General features: G+C 37.2%; 2 protein-coding genes across 2 annotated transcripts; both read left to right on the forward strand.

Annotated features, from left to right (window-relative positions):
- Nucleotides 1-963: 963 nt before the first annotated feature.
- LOC145987347 (uncharacterized) lies at nt 964-4542 on the forward strand. Its single transcript, XM_083121868.1, has 3 exons — nt 964-1037; nt 3076-3380; nt 4270-4542. The coding sequence occupies exons 1-2, from the start codon at nt 980-982 to the stop codon at nt 3339-3341; spliced, it is 324 nt and encodes a 107-aa protein (XP_082977994.1). The 5' UTR covers nt 964-979; the 3' UTR covers nt 3342-3380; nt 4270-4542.
- Nucleotides 4543-6402: 1860 nt separating this feature from the next.
- On the forward strand, nt 6403-14601 carry LOC145987061 (uncharacterized). The gene is made up of 5 exons (XM_083121518.1): nt 6403-6449; nt 9016-9246; nt 11821-11894; nt 13332-13484; nt 14399-14601. Exons 1-5 carry the CDS (start codon nt 6403-6405, stop codon nt 14401-14403), a joined length of 510 nt encoding a protein of 169 aa, XP_082977644.1. The 3' UTR covers nt 14404-14601.
- Nucleotides 14602-18144: the final 3543 nt, after the last annotated feature.

Below are 18144 nucleotides of genomic sequence, written 5' to 3' on the forward strand. Positions count from 1 at the left end.
TAAAGTTAGTATTCAGGGAAAGACTTCTGGGACACCCGGTACTTTTTTCTTATTGTTATTCTTGATAGAGAGTTGACTTCATGACCATAACATTGGCTACAATGAGCTCGAGTGCCTTGAATCACTACTCGATGGGCCACTACTGGTTGCAGATTAGATATTTATTTGGATTCATTAACTAAAATGAGCTTGTATGGTTGGTAACAGGATTCATGAATTTTAACTCCGTTTTATGCATAAAGAGGCTGATCGGTACTGTACCTATAGTTTAAGGTGGGTTGTACCCCATAACCCGTGATTCATTGGGTTAGGTTAGTAGGGTCAGGGTTAAATATTTAATTTTGGCGTTTGTTGCAAGCTGGATGTGCTGTTAAGTAAGGGACTTTTGTTTTCGTACGTATTGAGTGCTGGGTGCAAATAGGCTGAGTGCTGACACAATCAAATCACTGGAGTAAGAGACGGACCGCGTAGGTGAATAAAATCAGACGATGGGAATTGGTGCAGGTTACAAACTATAAAAAGCCAAAATGTATACGTAATGAAACGGCACTTGCTCTCTATATAGTTCCTGAGATATTACATGATGTAATAGCCTAGTTCTTCTCCGGCCCTAATTCCAGGGGTCTTGGGTTCGAATCCCGACGTGGGCATGGGTGTTATTTGTGAGTGTCCTCTCATGAATTTCATCATATCATCACTCATATTCATCTTCGCGATTTGCTAAAAGTGTCAGAAAAACGAAGTAAAATCAATCAGTCAATCCATTGTCCGATCTTTGTATCTACAAAATGGATCTTTACAGCTTCTGAGATATTTGAAAGAGATCCGTACGAGCTGGACACTGGGGCGCATAATTTATGCAGGAACCTAAAACAGAAGAATTTAAGAGCATTTGCGCAAGTCGTGTTCCTTATTTCAACCAAAGATTGTCTTTAATTGCTCTCAATTTCTTGGCAGGGAACCAGCCGTTCAGTTGACGATGAAGCTTCTATTTCCTTTGCTTCTGATAGTGTTTGCTTCAATGGCGTTTGCACGTGGTAAGTTTAATATTACTTTTAATTGTGGTAATATTTATTTTAAACAATCAAACACATTCTTATCTTGTAGACCAGCAGAATGTTCAATACCACTTATTAATTATTTTAAATATTCAAGGTTATATGGTCTGGTTAAAGTTACAGTGGTGTAAGTAACTTTTTTTTTTTAAAAAAAAAAGACCTAGACAAAGAAACCAGATCTATATAAGTCAATCTGTTAACAGAAAACGTGAAGTAAATCAGAGATTCATTCAACTGTCAATAGACGACAGTTTAAGGTCTAGTGATGAAGGAAACAGCTGTTGTGTTGATCAGCAAAGTGCTACGAGTCAGACTGTTTTTTCTTTTTAAGAAAGTGACTTACACCACTGTAATTTTAACCCGTCCATATGTGGAAAATTTGACTCAAGTTACTAGTGGATGTAATGGCAGAGTTAATTGTAAATGAGTTTACTTTTATGAATGAATAAAGTCATTGGGACGAGTGCTCTTTGTGGCCCGACAAGAAAATTCAGCTGTCTGCTTGATTATTACTGTTCGATCGCAAGGTGGAATATATATCAAGGTGACTCAATCTGCTACTTCTTTTCTGGAATTTTCGTGTGATATAGACGGTGTTAAAGGCTACTTCCGAACATTTATTGAGTCAAGTATCGGTTCATAGGTTTCCGAAGAAATGGAGAGAATAAATACATGAGAACTTGTATGTCTGAATATACCTGAACAAATAACTCTACAACATACCTTTAAATATTAATTGATGAAATCTATGAACACCTTCTCGTCACAAAACAAATATATGTGGTTTAGTCTTAATTGAATCACCATTTTATTGTGAAGCAATCAGAACAACGAATTATTATGTTTCGTTTGCAGCCTACTTCCGTATGATCAATCGTATGAGATTATGTAAGGTTGTAGAAGAGATAGACGTGTAATGAGACTACAATTAGTGCTGCCATTTACACTCGGGTTTGCAAAGTTGTATCCATAAGTATTATGAAGCAAATTGTCCATCAGCACAATTATCCCTTTGTTTTATGCAATGAGAGCTTCAAGAACTGACACAAAACACCAAACAATCTGCTTACAACCTATGAACCAGAAGACGTAAAAATACAGTAATTAAAAATACGTAGGAAGAAGATAAAAACCAACGAAAATAGTCATGGACAATTTGCTGAGCAATACTTATGGATCCCACTTACAATGCAAGTCGAACTATCATTGAACACTTTAAACGTATCACAGCACTTTTGTAATTTTTTAAGAAGAAACGTTGTTTTTTAATAATCTGTACTGCAGTTGCTCATCCAAAAGATTCAACAATTTCACTCCTTCATGGTAAAACTCGAACAAACCTACTTTTCTTGACTATCGTCAGTCTGTGGCGCTATCGTCGCACAACTGATGAAAACAAATGCTTATTTCTTACTTCGTATACTTGTGAACTGTACTGCAAACAACGGGGACTGACCTAAACCGGAAGTTTCGGGGGAACCAATAATTGTTTACATTTTTAACACGGTCTATAGTTACAGACCCTCATGACTGTTGTGGGCTGCATTTTTGTCTATTAAGGCTCTCCAAGGCAGCGGAAGTTAACATATATGTGGGAATTTACTTGTATTAACTGTTCAAACTATATTATTACAGTATTACCATTTGGAATATCAGGGGCCTCGATGAGGCGTCATTGATCGTGTTCGACACCCAACGAGACCTTGGTACTTTAGACGCTGCAAACAGCGCTTGCAGGAGAACACGGCTTGTTCCTACCGGCTTTCTGTGTCGTGCTTGGCAGAGGCAGTGTTGCTACACGAAGGGAAATTTACCTAGATACAGGGAAATCTAGATTCAATTTTAGGTACAAAAGGAGATTTCATGAAAAATATAGAAAGTAGCTTCTGTTATTTATATTATATTCATCTAGATAGAGCGAGGGGGTATATAATAAATATATATACAATAAATATGAACTGTTGGGGTAAACCATGTCAAATTTTTAAATGTACTGCTATTTGGAATTCATTTTCAGTGAAACCCATACGAGGAACATCCCTTCGTGTGGCTGGGTCGTCCCATCATATGGGCTCGTGGACCAACAGCCGCCTCCACATGAAAGAGAACCTGGTGAACACGAGACTAGCGACACCCTTCCAGAGGCCCTCCGTCTACTTCCGTCCAGGAGGCTTCAGCAGCAAGCGTCCGATCATCATGCCAATCACACTTCGACCAATTAAACGACCGATCAAACCTTCACGATCCAGGATCATCAGGAAGGTGAAACCACATTTTGGTTGAATCCAGGTGGAAGAACCACAAATAATTTATAATGTGCACGTAAGTAGCAATACAGGTATTATATGGGAAACAATAATATGCACATAAACTGCATGATGTAACTTTTCATTTAAACAAATCGCAGTCGAAACTTACATCTCTTTGGCCATTGCTTCTTTGAGGCAGAGGTGGACGAAATGGCTCAAAGTTCGGAACAAACATCACTAAACATAATGTGACCTAATTTTTGTAAATGAGTTTACATATGTATTTTTCAGCATGTTAGGCATATTGCAAAATGCAACATTAATTTCTCGAGTTCGAATCCGGGCATGGGTGTTCCTTGTGACTGTTTTCATAAGTTTCATGGCGTCATCACTCATTCTCATCGTCGCGAATAGCCATAATTTGCAGAAAGCGACTCTAAATAACAAAGATGAAATCACATCAAACATGTAATATCTACCAGTACTAATATTCCAGGAAGTTGAGACCTCCCTGCTTGCCACAGATGTTTTTGATCTAGTTTATTTCACTTCGCTTTTTGTAAACTTTTTGCTAATCGCGAAGATAATAAAACACTATTATTACCAACGTTTGGACAACTAACCTTAAATTTGTTTACTGTGTGACTGAATGATTACTTTACATCTTTATTGTGAATGTCTGAAGTGCACAGATAAAGTCTTGACATAAAATTAGCAAAATACTGATAATGATTTGCACTTTCTTTTCTATAATAAACTTGCTTTTCGACGAGATGCATTGTCACAGTGTTTCTTTTTTTACAATATGTAATACTGAAGTTCAAAAAGTCTATTTTGAAACTACCGTTTCTACTTGTATAATATGAAATATAAACGAAAAAGGACAATTTGTTATTATATTATATATTCATAATATAAAATTATTCAATAATTATTGTTGATATTAATTTCTTATGTTTCAGACTTTCTGAAGATTTGATGCCAGAAGAGGAACCTGTACAAGTACCAAAGGCCACAAAAGTAAAAATTAAAGTCAAACCTTAATACACTGAAATATGTCATTGACATATAATATTGTAAATTTTGTATTCTTCCACTAGTGAAATGATTGGATGAGTACTGTTGTTTAAGCATGGACGCTTGGTTTGAATGTGGCTATTACTAAGAGGTGTTGAACATTGCCAAAAATTCAGTAGGCTACTTTATATTAATTGTATTGTTTTATGATATGCAAGTCGTCATTATGTTGTTAATTTTTGCAGACAGTATTATATTCTCATTCACGTTGTCATCTAAAACCTAATATATATTTCATTGTATTTTATTATTACGTTTCTTATCATAAAGATTTTAATATTAAGACCTTTACAATATTTCCTCATTTACAAGTTTGCTGTTTGATTAATGCTTCGTTTGTGAAAAATTATTAGTTCACTAAATCACGGAAGTATGGTACCATTTAGTACTAGCGAAAAGTAAAATACACAAATTGTTCTTCGTTACGCACATGAATTACAATACTTCAATTATTTGACTACATAAGGAAAGAGTTTTGTCTTGAGTTGGAATTCAAGAAAGGGTAAGTTGTTTCTTTGTGCGTTCTCGGCAATTTTCATGATTTTCACCAAGCAAAACTGAATTCTCACTCGAAATAGAACTGTGGCTGTGCAAAGATATCAGTCAGCAATAAATTTAGCGGAAGCAGTGTAGCCATTAGTTTATCAGTTCATAAAACATTGAACATATGACGTAAACACATATTAAAATATACGTAATGCCAGGGGTGTACCTCCACTGCAATAATATTTTGGGCCATCTTCGATTACGGAATTATTCAGAAAGATAATACGAAATGAATGTTTATTATTGTAAACTTTAATAGAAATGCAATATATAAAACTATTGTCCAGAAAATTCGTAATCAAAATCCAAGAAATGAGTATTACAATCAGAATGGTTCCTATTGTACATATTTTTCTGCCTCGTTAGGCTATAATCACTGCAATGAGTATTACAAGATGAAATTGATAATGGGATACCCATTAGCTCAGGTCAAAAATTGAATCCGGAACTTTTGGAGTTGGCCATGCAATTCCCTCTGCCACCTAGGTGACTAGAAGTATTAATTTACCATTAGTACTATTTATAAACCATAGTTTAAAAAAATATTCTGAAAGGAACGAAAGCATCTTTGTTGTAAAGTAAAATACTTAACGACATGCAAGTAACAGCTTCCGAATATATATATTTTTGGAAATAAAAGTACAATGCATGAAAGAAAGGAAACATAGCAATAAGAGAATACACCTCTCCCAACGATGGCATTGAAAATTTGAAGACACATTGGCGGATGTTCTCTGACAAATCATACTTGTATTTAAATTGGGCCCCACACGTGACACCACTCGGACCGCACTTGCACAGCCAATACGTTCATTGTGTGTTCTGTCCCAGATTGATGTTTTCGCAGTTTTGCTTTAAGTCCACCTTATGCATAGATAGGCTAATCGGGACTGAGCCTACAGTTTAAAGTAAGATCCGAGCCACTATGTGCCTCTACCAGGTATCGAACCCGGGACCCTATGATTACAAGGCAACGACGTTACCACTACTCTATCTTTTTTTTTAAATATCGATTTCTCTCAATTCTCATTTTTCATCAGGACAGACGATCACAAACATTCACGTCCGAGCCAGGATTCGAATCCGGAACCCCTGGTGCGCTGTGCTAACCACTCCGCCACGGGGGCTCACTATCAGGGAGACACTGTCCCACATTGAAGACAGTCCGTTTCTTGTCGACTGTCTTTCGTGGAAACGGGGCGTTCTCCCACGTCAGATGAAGTAGCGCCCTTCATTTCACGTTCCATGGCCTTGCGAAGTGTGTACTAGAGGAAAAGGCTGGAGGAGATAAGTGTTGACGCTGACTAAGCGATTGTCGAGTGAATTCCAGAGCAAACAGCACGTAGAAGCTTCATACCACTCAGTGGCTCAAATCGCAAGCTCTGAACAGAAACTGGCATTGTATTCAGGGATGGTTGTCGAGTTTTAGAAAGACAAAACATTAGTTACCCCATTTATTAATGAAATTCAGGATGATCAGGCTGTGCAATGTCAAGGGCTTCCTTCTGATCTTGAACACGTTAGTATATAACCTGACTCACTTCTAGGCCCCACTTTTTGAAGTCGGGAAGTATCAAAGTCATTTAGATCAATATTACCGTCTTCATGTTCTTTATACAAAGATTTATATTCATGCGATGTTATTTGGACGTTGTCCATTACCTAGTGTTTCAAACTATACTTATTCTAAATCGACGTTTCGAGTGAACACATTTATTTTTTGCTGAACCTTCGTCACACAGGTGTCTGCTCATTGGATGCGCTAACAAACAACTCAACTTGCCCCGCTTAAGCTACTTTTTCTATTTTGGGAGGAGAGGACCACTTTGCTTGAATTCCACAATGAGGTTTTGGGTCACTGCTATGAAGGCTGCTTCTTTGATTTTCCTCAGTTTGAAAATTGTTTCTTTGTGTAGTAGGGTAGAGTTGTACAGTACCGGACAGCTCACAGTACCGGACAGTAACTATTTCTCTGTATCCGAGCTAGATTTCACTCACGTACAGCAATAAAAATGTAGACACGCACGTTTTGATTGATTGATTTGGTCTTTTAAGTCCACTTTATGCACAGTAAGGCTAATCGGCTCTAGACCTACAGTTTAAAGTGGGATCCGAACTACTATGTGCCTCCACCGGGTATCGAACCCGGGACCCTTTTATTACAAAGCGACGGTGATACCACTGCGCCATTGCGTAGTAGTCAGTAGTGGTGCGCTACTGGTGTAGGAGTGATTTTACAAGAGAAAACAATTTGCTTACTTGTTATATATCCTAATCTTGATAATAATGACTCCATGTTTGCTGTCCGGTGCTGGGAGCCTGTTTTGCAAATCTGTAAATTTTGACTTGATTTTCAACCACTTACTTTTGTCACTTCTTTGCGTCTTAACATTTGTGTTCGTGATAGCTAAAAAGTAACTTGTGTATCTATCGTTTCTTTTTCAATAAAAATAAAATATCTGAAAATTATTCTACACACCTTAGGCGTTCGGTACTGTGCTACCTTCCCCTACTGTTATATTGTTCCACTGGTGGTTTGGGTGAGCGCTGTCTGTTCGAGACGTCCCATGCATATGTTGTTAAGTATAAGTACCCTCTTGTTGGTAGAAGCCAGTGTCTATTCAGGAGTATGTCGTCTTAATAAAGAGGAACAGTTACTCTATGGTGATGGCTTCAACCGTGAGTGTTATTCGGTTCTGTAAAGTTGTGTGCCCAAGGGGGGGGTCGTAACACCCCTTTGGCCCAGTATTTCTAAAAAGAACGCCAAAGGCAAGAAAAATACGTAACCGCTCCCTTTCGAAAATCTATGGCACGCCACTGGTTCTGTGGTGATTTTTAGTAGAACAAAATAACAAAGAAGGCAATTGGAAACTGAGGAAAATCAAAGAAGCAACCTTCATAACTCAAAAACCCTATGAGCCATCTTCATGTAGAATAGAAACACTACCATCAGTGGCGTGCCCAGGATTATGGAAAGGAGGGGGTTACGTATACATTTTTTAGTAGCCAGCCTTCATTTTGCCATCTTTTCCTGCATTTGATGTTCTTTTTTTTAGAAATACTGGGCCAAAGGGGGGTTATAACCTTCATCAACCCGCCTTGGGCACGCCACTGACTACCATAAGTGGATCAGAAAACACTGTATTTTTGGTGCCATGGCTGTCGTAGGTTCGATCCCCACTTCGGCAAAAACACCGCCTGAAGACGAGAGAAGAGGTGATAGAATTAGTAATTAGGTAAAGCACTAGACAATGTAAAATTAACATTGTATGCTAATAAGCAAAAAACATTGTCACTGACATTCAGAGAATTATTATGAGCGTATTAGCTTGACATGTATTTGGGATGTTTTCGAAATTTACAAAAAATGACAGTTACTGGGTTCCTTTCGCCCATTTAGTACTTTACAAAAGAAATTCACCTTTCATTATAGCGTATATGAGAAATAACATGAACAAAACTTAAAAATTTCGTATTATTATTCTTCAGAATTTCTTAATACTTCTATGTGACGTCAACTATCGTGTTCAGTACAAATTCGATGAATCTACCTTATATACTCGTAATTACACCACATTGAGAATAACCAACACACTTCAATTGATCATGACGTTATCAAAGCAAGTTAATGAATTTTGTGCAACTTGCAAACTTAATTCTCCGCATATTTGCAATAGTTACTAAATTAGACTTATTCCCTATTGCAAAAGGAGTCGTCTGACTCTGGGAGAAAATCCTAAGCAGATCCATTGTTTATAAAAGAATCCTCATCGCTTTTTACAACTGGGTATGTGTTTGGAAAAAAAGTTCAAGGTCCAGTCAATCCCATAACACCTATGTAGAATTTCCTGGAACTTGTTCAATATTACATAACAACAGCTAATATTTATTATGCCATGGAAAGAAAGGTTCGATTCACGATTATCAAGTGTGTTGAGGGTTGGAAAATACAGAAGAACCCACGCATTTTTTCTAAATAGTAGTGTTTGGGATCGGATACAACCTTCATGCCGAAACGCTCTGTTACGAGGTCACACTATGTTGTCAGAAGCAACAATGCAAACATGGACATAATCCTTCCGAAGACGTTCTTCTTTTGTTCGCAGGAGTTCTCGGTCAATAAGTGCCAGCGTCAGAAAACGGAAAACCCCAGGACTCTATAAAAGCTCTTGGGCGTGTGCTGTGCACGGAGGATTATACAACACTATTACTTGCGACCTTCCTCCATTGAAGACCAAGTGCGTATCTGGACACCTAAGAAGCGACGCTGGTTGTTGCATTTGCAGACAGCGTGCTTGTGTTGAGCAGATTAAGACGTGAGTATCTTTAAAGCGGACACACAATATTCATTCTTTTGTGAGTGATGGGAAGCAGAGACCAATTTGGGAAAGAAGTTAAAATCACGAATTTCCAGTCTAAAACATTCACCGCGCATGCGCAACCAACAGACCGAAGCAACAAGTGAAGCTTGTCGTGTCATTTTGGTACGAAAAGTTGCACATGTTTCTGTAGGTTCGTTTCCGTTCTCTTAGATCACTCATCATCTTCATCTTTGGTACTCCCTCCCTCCTTTCTACTTATAACCCTTTCACTCTTCCCCCTACTTCCTCTTTACCTCAACCTCTCTCCCTCCTAATTTCTCTCTTCTCTTTATTCAGATCTCTTTCCAATTTTATTTATCTTCTCTCTCTCTCTCTCTCTCTCACTGTTGTAAGAGAAGGAAAACATCTTTCCATCTCGACAGAAGAAAGAAACAGATAAAGAAATAATAGTCTATTTCTTTTGTTCATCTTACATTTCAGTCTTTTGAGAATATTAAACACTTGAATAAGATAAACGTAATGAAAATAGGATCCTTATGCATTGTTAACATAATGTTTGATAATTTCAAATCCTCTGGTGAAATAAGATGCTTATTGTCTCCGCAAAAGAGTTCAGCGCGGTTAGCAACACTGACACTATCTTTTCTAAAGGCGAAGGGGCATTAAAGATCTCTGTTCTCCACCTACAGTCAAGTTCAATCGCCCTTGAATATGTAGTGACCAAGGGAGATATGGTCGTGTGGCTAGTGTAATGTATTGTTACGAGACCCGTACGTATATTGAGAATATAGAGAAAAAATCTTCCGAACAGTTGTATGCTTTACAGCCACGAAGAATTATACGAAATTAATTCATTAACCCACATTAGCACATAATTTAAACTGTAAAAGGCAATGTGATTATTGGCTGGTTTATTTAGTGGCAATTTAAGACAATAATTCAATATAATACCAGGTGGTTATAATTAAAGTGACGGTATTCAGAGTGGTACAGCACGGGCTGTAATGAGAGTAGCAGTCTGAAAGTTAGTAGATATGCTAATGAAGCAATGCGCTCGCGAATTATGGGAAAAAAAATAGTTCCAATTCTCTCCACCAGGGTAAAAAATGGCGCTGTAAGCAGTCAAAACGTGGAATTTTCCGTAACTCTGACGTCAAAATCGGTGACATTGCCTAACCATTGTGTGAGCTCCCTGGTTGTTGTTGGTGACGCTTGTTGCTTTTTCCTTTAGTAATGTTCATGTAATTCGAATGGTGAAATTGTAGCGATTTATAGTGCATTTTTCCTGTAACTATACCACGTTTTTACTGCTTACAGCGCCATTTTTTACCCTGGTGGCGAGAATTGGAACTATTTTTTCTTCTTCATAATTCGCGAGCGCATTGCTTCATTAGCATATCTACGAAGTTTCAGACTGCTACTCTCATTACAGCCCGTGCTGTACCACTCTGAACACCCTCACTTTAATTATAACCACCTGGTACATGTGATAACAATACATAACACTTTCTCCTACAAAAATAATAAAAGTAAGAACTTTTCGTTAGAGTACATTAACAGTGTCAGAAAAAGAATGCATTTTTATTGTCACATACATAAAGGATAACCGTCCACCACGAACCAGTACTCCGAAGAACTGGCGAAGAAAAAACCCTACTACTAGCATTACATATTAAAAACAATGAAGTGGTCCCAAGTTCGATACCCTGGAGGCACATAGTGGTTCGGATTCAACTTTAATCTGTAGGTCTAGTCCCAATTAGCCTTTCTGTGCATAAAGTGCGCCAAAATCAAAACTCAAAGAAAGTAACAAACACCGGGAAATTCCCTTTCTGAGCCTAGAAAATATTCCAACCATCACATCCTTCGGTTTACACTGTAAAGGAACTTTCAGGTAAATCACGGATCACCTTGCAAGCGAAACTACGGACCAATTTAGTGAAAATGTAAAGAACAAATCGTGATAATATGTTACGGACGTCATTTTTCAGGCAAACTTTTCAAAGGCCATAGAGATACTTTCCACCCACAATAACAAAACTAAGACACCACCAAAATTCCATGCCTCCATCCCCTATTTTAAAGCGTTAAAAATCAAAATGCCTGCTGTTCACTTTATGGATAGGGTAATCACTGACATAGTCAGTAGAAATCAAATTATACATTTCTAATTTTGACATCAGTTACAGAGTGCAAAACAAGAAAATTAAACACTTGAATCAATGTTTAATATATATGGGTCTATATAGATATTTCTCATCATAATACGCATCTTTATAATTTGATATATTTCGGTGGAAAGTTGGGGTTGAATTTCTGAATGCTTCAGATCTTCTAAAAAAGAAGAAAGATGCCCAAATATTGTTCCGATAAGTCATCCCTCATCCAAAATAATTACGCAATTAATAATCGCTCGCCAGATTCCGTGATAAGATAATAGTATTGTCTCTTTGATAATGTTCTCAATGTACAATATGTTATATAATCAAAACTCTTGATCATTATTAATAGAGACCTATTTATATCCACAGAAGTCAGTAATTCGTTCTTAATCGTCTTCCCTTTCAGAAAAACAGAATACATCATGAGGATCTTACTGTTTCTTCTTCTGACGCTACTCGCTACCATGGCATACGCTCAAAGTAAGTAATTATTCTCTTATGTCTGTGTTCCAGTTAGTTATCTTTATCTTCATGCACAGATTATAAAGAATACACTGTTAATGCGTGTCTTCAGGAGTAATTGAAAGTGAAAAACTTTGTTGTAAAGTGCCATCTTCAGCAACGAATGAACGAATGTTAGTGCTGCTTTCATTAGCGGAAGTGATAGCACACGATATCGAATTATGTCGTAAGTATTAGCACTGAACCTCCCCCCCACCCACCTCCCCCGCAGAAAAGAAATACAATTGACAAGGCAAGTCCACTGGCGAGGACAGAGTGCGTACTGATGTAGCGGAACTTCATGATTCTTGGGTAGCTAAGAGGTGGTTCCTTGTTACTGTCATTACAAGGATAAAGAAAAGTGTACGAGAATGAAACATGGTCAAGAAAATACATCACTATTACAGTGATTACTGTACTGTATTTGTAAAATTATTATTCTCATACTGCACTGAATGAATTTGAGAATCGGGCTTGTTGCTCCGGACTCTACGAAAACTGTCATTTCAAGTACAAAGCACTGTTGAACTGTAACATCTTCTATCTTGTAAAGAATTGTATTAAAAGATTCTGAACCTAGTGATAACTTCTTGTAATACTACGATTCTGGTATATCTTGTGAAGTACGATTGGGTTCTTAGGTTCAGTAAGAAGTAATTAGTTTAGAGGATCACAAATGGAAAAACAGGACTACAGTTCCGAAGGGATTTTTCCAACTATGTCTTTGTAGAGAAATATTTGTTATAAGTTGATGAATTACACCATAAAAAACCGAAAAACATTTTGAATTTATAATACTATTATTCATCAGAAATCTAGGTACATCTACAAAGCGTCATCTATTGTCTCCGTTAACACCAACAGGAACGTGGAGACCCCACAGTTTCTGAAGAATAACATTATTATAATTTTAGCAGTTTTATGTTCAATTAATTTTCCATGTATGCGTAAGCTAATATTGATGTGTTCTTGGAAAGCTTTAATTGGTAAAAGAAACAAAAAAAACTGAACTTCTCAACTGCCATTTTGTGCATAGATACGTCACATGAAAATACCCGAACACAAATAAAGAATCGCAGTCTCTTCATCAGTTTCCTCCAATCATCACTCATCCTCATTTTCGCCATTAGCCAAAAGCGGCAGAAATGTGACGTGAAATTAAAAAAAAAAAAAATACAAATAAATTGTCTCGCCGGCCAACCTCTATGCATTCCACCTTGCTACAAATTAATTATTTGTCAACTCAACGACATCCTTATCGTCATGTTATTTTTCGAGCATGAATTTAAAATTTAACCACGACTGAAAGTTTGGACACAAACTCCAAGTCAGTACAAATTTCTATCGTTGTGATACATATACTCATGATAATATAACCTTAAGTTCTGACGACTTTCAATATATATTGTTTTTCAGGACGTCCGGCCCCTTATCCAGCTAGGCCTCAGACCCTTCCAGGTATGGTTTACCGTCCAATCGCAGGGGGCCGTCAGACGTTGCCTGCCCACATCAATCGTCCGGGACCCGGGTCTTCTTTCCACAGGCCACAGGTGTACCCAGGCCGACATGGTAAGGAAAATACAGACAGTACGAAGCATGATTTCTCAGTGTTTTCCAATATAGCGTTTATCACTTTTTAATTGTTGTTTCTTTTAAATGGTGTAATTTAATGCTGAATACACAAAATTGGTGTTCCTGTTGTTGCTTTTTAGTAATTTGAAACGAGAGATGCCAATTTGCACGCGATTCGGCAGACTCCTCCCGACATCCATGTTGATGGGCATTTTCCAAAAAAGAAATAGTTTCAAATAATTGTCGTTTAACATTATATCCCACACATTTAAAACACAAATACTTTCGATAACATTGAATCTCCAAAGAACTCAGTACTTACCAAATATCACTGCTTCGATCCCAACACTGCCTCTGATGTCTCACTGAATTTTCGTTCATGGCTTGTCCAAGTGGCCTTACCTGTAAAACATAAGACACGTTCATTATTTTACAAATTCTTTATACGTCGTACAATGATGATTCTAATTAAGCATTTGAAAATTTGAAATTTTGAAACTTGAAACCCGTTCATCGGGAAAGACATTTTCTGACACCGGGCCGCTTGCCGCCGAGTCTCGTAGCGAATGTCAGGGAATGCTCTGTAGATTTTTTAATGTGTTGTAATTTATTGTGTGCCAAGATTACAAGTAAATCAATTACGGCGATTCGGAATCCCATTACACAGGGTCATTGAGTAGCGCCACCCTGTGACACATTTCATAAACATAGATGCTATAGAAAGATAAGTTGCTTTTCTGCTGACCGTTGGTCCAGCCACTACAAACGATCCAAAGATCTATATATTTTTTTGTAATGACATATTGCATTTTTATATATGTAATATAAAGCAAATGTTCTGCAAATATTGTATACTTAAGAAGCCAATTACATAATTCATTATAATAACCTGTTATTTCTTTCCATTCTAGGTTGAAATGATCATACGATGACAAACAGATAATGCCTCTGCCTGGACAGTGCGAGCCACATGATAATTAATTTTTACTAAAAGCATTCCTTATTGTTGTGTTACATATTATGTATTAAATCATGTACCCAAACTCTGTTCTGAATTGTATATTTTGTATACATCTTATTTTACATTTCCCTCTCAAATAAACAATTTAATTTATATTGTCTTTCATTTGTTTTTGACGTAAGTGTTCTTACAGTAAGGGTTACATGACGTGATTGGCAAAGGCCTTTGTATAATTTAAGTCAGAGTTTATATTTCTTATGGTATTGCACAGAAAAACTTGAAAAAGCTCGAATATTTTCAGTACTCGCTGAAGTAGGAAGCTATCAACTTCCCCCACAATTCATTGCGCCATATTTCGGGCAACACATATTAGATCCTACGTTGAAAACATGTCGGTAAGCATTGTACGTATGGTCTTTGCCGAAGTGTATGACTATCGTGATCACGTGAAGAATGTGTATTTTGTACCTTTTCCAAAGACGTACAGAAACCGTGAGAAGTGTGTAAAGTGATGAAATGCAAATTTTCTCACTGTAAGAACTCTTCTCATACGTTGGAGGGACATAGTGGTTCGGATCCCACTTTAAACTGTAGGTCCAGTCCCGATTAGCCTTACTGTGCATAAAGTGGACTTAAAACGCCAATTCAATCAATCTTCTCATACGCTTTCCTTAACACACGCGAATCTGATTGCCCGATTTCTTCCCAGAGTACACTGCGTGATGACATCAAGTTGAATATCACCCATTGACATACATTGCTACTATCCTTCACTTAATAAAAAATCGTTATAAGCGACTTCAATATTGATCCACTTCTCTCAAAGGCAAGTCTTAATAATCGTATCCAACATGTATGGAAATCATGAGTTTACTTCGTTCAAAATCATGCATATTGTAATAAAATTTAAGTAATAATAATTGATTTTCAATAGTGGACTTTCCAATTTTTTACTTCCCTACCGTACAAGTATAATTTCAAAAGTTGGTTTAAACTTTTCAGCTCATATGAGCTTGCCAAGGTACTCATGATTGGGTTATAGTATTTTGTCTAGAGATGACTTCCTGTATGTGTATTGAACATCCGCTGAGTGCCGTGATGTAATGCCTGTTCTTGAGTGGTTATTTGAAAAGACTATTCATGGTCTTGAACCTTGAGACTAAGCCTATGGGTTGACTTTTGATGCAAGATATCCACAACCGCCGTGTCCTCTAACACCTCGAACACCATAACACCATTCAGTGGCGGCGTTTGTGTCCCAAAACTAGGGGAGCAAGGTGCCAAAACAGGGAGGACAAGGACAGATTACTTAACTTGGCAGATATGGTTTAGTGTAGTGCGGGGTCAAAAGTGGGGGAGAAGGGAGCAACTGTCCCCCTCCACGCCGCCACTGTCACCACTGATTAAATGTATGAGAAAAATAGCAAATGGAAAACCCCCAAAACGACAACAAAAACGCCTCTACTTTTTTGTTCGGTACATTGTTTCCCATGCTGAATTTATTTTTAAAAAAAATATTAATGAGAGTAGAAATCACCATGTCTTTAATTCTGTACTGACTTTATGTATATTCCTTAGAATCACAGTGTGACAAATTTGAGTTTAAACATGACAAAGTGATTGTAAATATATTAGTACTAATTTATTCCTACATTCTTGCTGGACGTTCTTAGAAATTACAGTAAAATGCATGTTTAACGTATCCTTACATGCATTTATAAAATATTAAAAAAAACTTCGGTTGGTAGGATTATGCATTATCTTTGAATAACTGAAACTCTGAGAAAGTTTCTGCTGTAATTTGTTTTAGATTATTTGACATTTTTAGCTGATTATTTCCGACATGTCAACTCCACGATTAGCCCATCTGGACATAAAGTGAGTAAACTTTGCCTTGGTGGGGGGGGGATATTATTGACTGTGTGAAGTATTGTCATCCCAGTAACATCTATGACTTTTACCTCAGGTCAAAGTATGTTTTAAGTTCACTTTTGGATTTGATAGGTTTATAGGGCTCGGACTTATATCTATTGTGGAAGTAGAACCACTGTGTAATATGCCATCTTCAGGGATCGAACCCGGTACCCTTTCATTACATGACGATTACCACTACGCCATCGGAGAGCTCCTGAGTTCTACCTTCAATCATTAGTTATGCAGAGGTTGTGTTTTTCACAAAATAATTTCGGACGGAGTTCAATTTCAACAAACCCCCTAATTACACAACTGATTTGACGTTATATGCTTAACACGTCGAGAATGAATTTTCACGATCACTCCAGGCCCTAAATCACGTCAAGTCAAAGAAAATAATTCGGCAAAAAGTTACAATCGGTAAACATCCTGTGAGCGGAATTGAGATACTGTGTGGTTTGATAGGAGGTGTAGCATAAAGCGATTCACAGAAATAGCTTCTTCCTGCGATAAGAAACAATTTGCAAATGTCACTTCCTGTCGTTTCCTCAATACGGATTTCCTGTTTATTAGGCTACGTGACTCCGCAACTGACCCAGTGTTGAAAGCTACTAATCTTCCGGAAAATATGATGGCTTAGGTCTTGGTATGGTGTCGATACGAGCCGGCCTAAGTGGCGTAGTGGTTAACTTCCTCAATGATTGTAATCTTGTTAAGTCATGGGTGTGTTATTGTGTTCTTTCACTACATCTGTTCTTGATTCATCCTCATCGTTGCGATTAACCAAAGATGTAGAAAAAGTGACGCTAAATAACAGAAATGAGACGAGACTTGACGGAGCCTCGTGTGTGAGGAGATCTATGTGGTTGTGTCTCATCTTTAGTTTGACATTGAATTTTTGCGTGCGTCAGCATGTAAAAACTATTTTGCACCCGCCACGTTATACGGGGTCCAGCCCCTTACCTTACCTAAATAACAGTGCACAGCTTCACATTTACCAACAATGATGAAGCTTTCAATTACGATAAATATAACAAATGGCTCATGCTGGTGCAGAAGTGGTCAGCAGCTTGTTTTGAGTTTTCTTTTAATTCTTGAAGCTCTTATTGGGTCAAATAAAGTGCACGAACATGGTGATGGACATTGTACGTACAATGTATACATCTCACACTTCAACAATTGATATACTGAATAATTATGATTTACTTCTACACCATTTGTTGGATCAGCACCTTCTGCCATATTGTTTACATAGATTACACAGTCTACATTGTCTACACTGACTGTAAATTCAAAGATACGTGGACGTAAATTATTCATTATTATTACGCATCATTGTCAGAAGTATAAGTAATCAGGTACATATCCGTTTAGTATTTGTGAATAAGTTTCAAAATAATTTTATTTTAGGTAAAATTTCCAGAGTCTGGGACACTACTTAAGCCTTGTATCGGTACACCAAACAGCAAAAGTAATAGTAGGCGAATTGTCCAGTCAGTCTGCTTTTCATAATGAGATGATTATCTATTAGGGTTGAGCCGATACCACTTTCACCCTATACCGATACTCTCACCGATACCCATTGATACCGATACTTGGAAATATTAGTAATTTAAAGCTGTTCAAAAAATATTGATCAACATTAGTGTGTAATTATTCTACTCCAATTGTATGCATAAATTTACCAAGAATTTTGCTTTAAATTTTCAAGAATTACATGAGAATATTAAAATACACGTTATGTAATCAGAAAATTAAGTTTTTTAAACGTAAAATTGAACA

This window comes from Lepisma saccharinum, chromosome 4 (genome assembly GCF_977018435.1).
Source record: "Lepisma saccharinum chromosome 4, izLepSacc3.1, whole genome shotgun sequence".
In the NCBI taxonomy this organism is placed as follows: domain Eukaryota; kingdom Metazoa; phylum Arthropoda; class Insecta; order Zygentoma; family Lepismatidae; genus Lepisma; species Lepisma saccharinum.

Excerpts from the sequence above, each read along its gene's own strand:
- LOC145987061 (XM_083121518.1), top strand. The coding sequence starts at position 6,403 with ATGATCAGGCTGTGCAATGTCAAGGGCTTCCTTCTGATCTTGAACAC. Across the intron at positions 9,247-11,820 it reads TGTGTTGAGCAGATTAAGAC|AAAAACAGAATACATCATGA; the intron begins GTGAGTATCTTT and ends CTTCCCTTTCAG. Across the intron at positions 11,895-13,331 it reads TACCATGGCATACGCTCAAA|GACGTCCGGCCCCTTATCCA; the intron begins GTAAGTAATTAT and ends ATTGTTTTTCAG.
- LOC145987347 (XM_083121868.1), top strand. The coding sequence starts at position 980 with ATGAAGCTTCTATTTCCTTTGCTTCTGATAGTGTTTGCTTCAATGGCG. Across the intron at positions 1,038-3,075 it reads TTCAATGGCGTTTGCACGTG|TGAAACCCATACGAGGAACA; the intron begins GTAAGTTTAATA and ends ATTCATTTTCAG.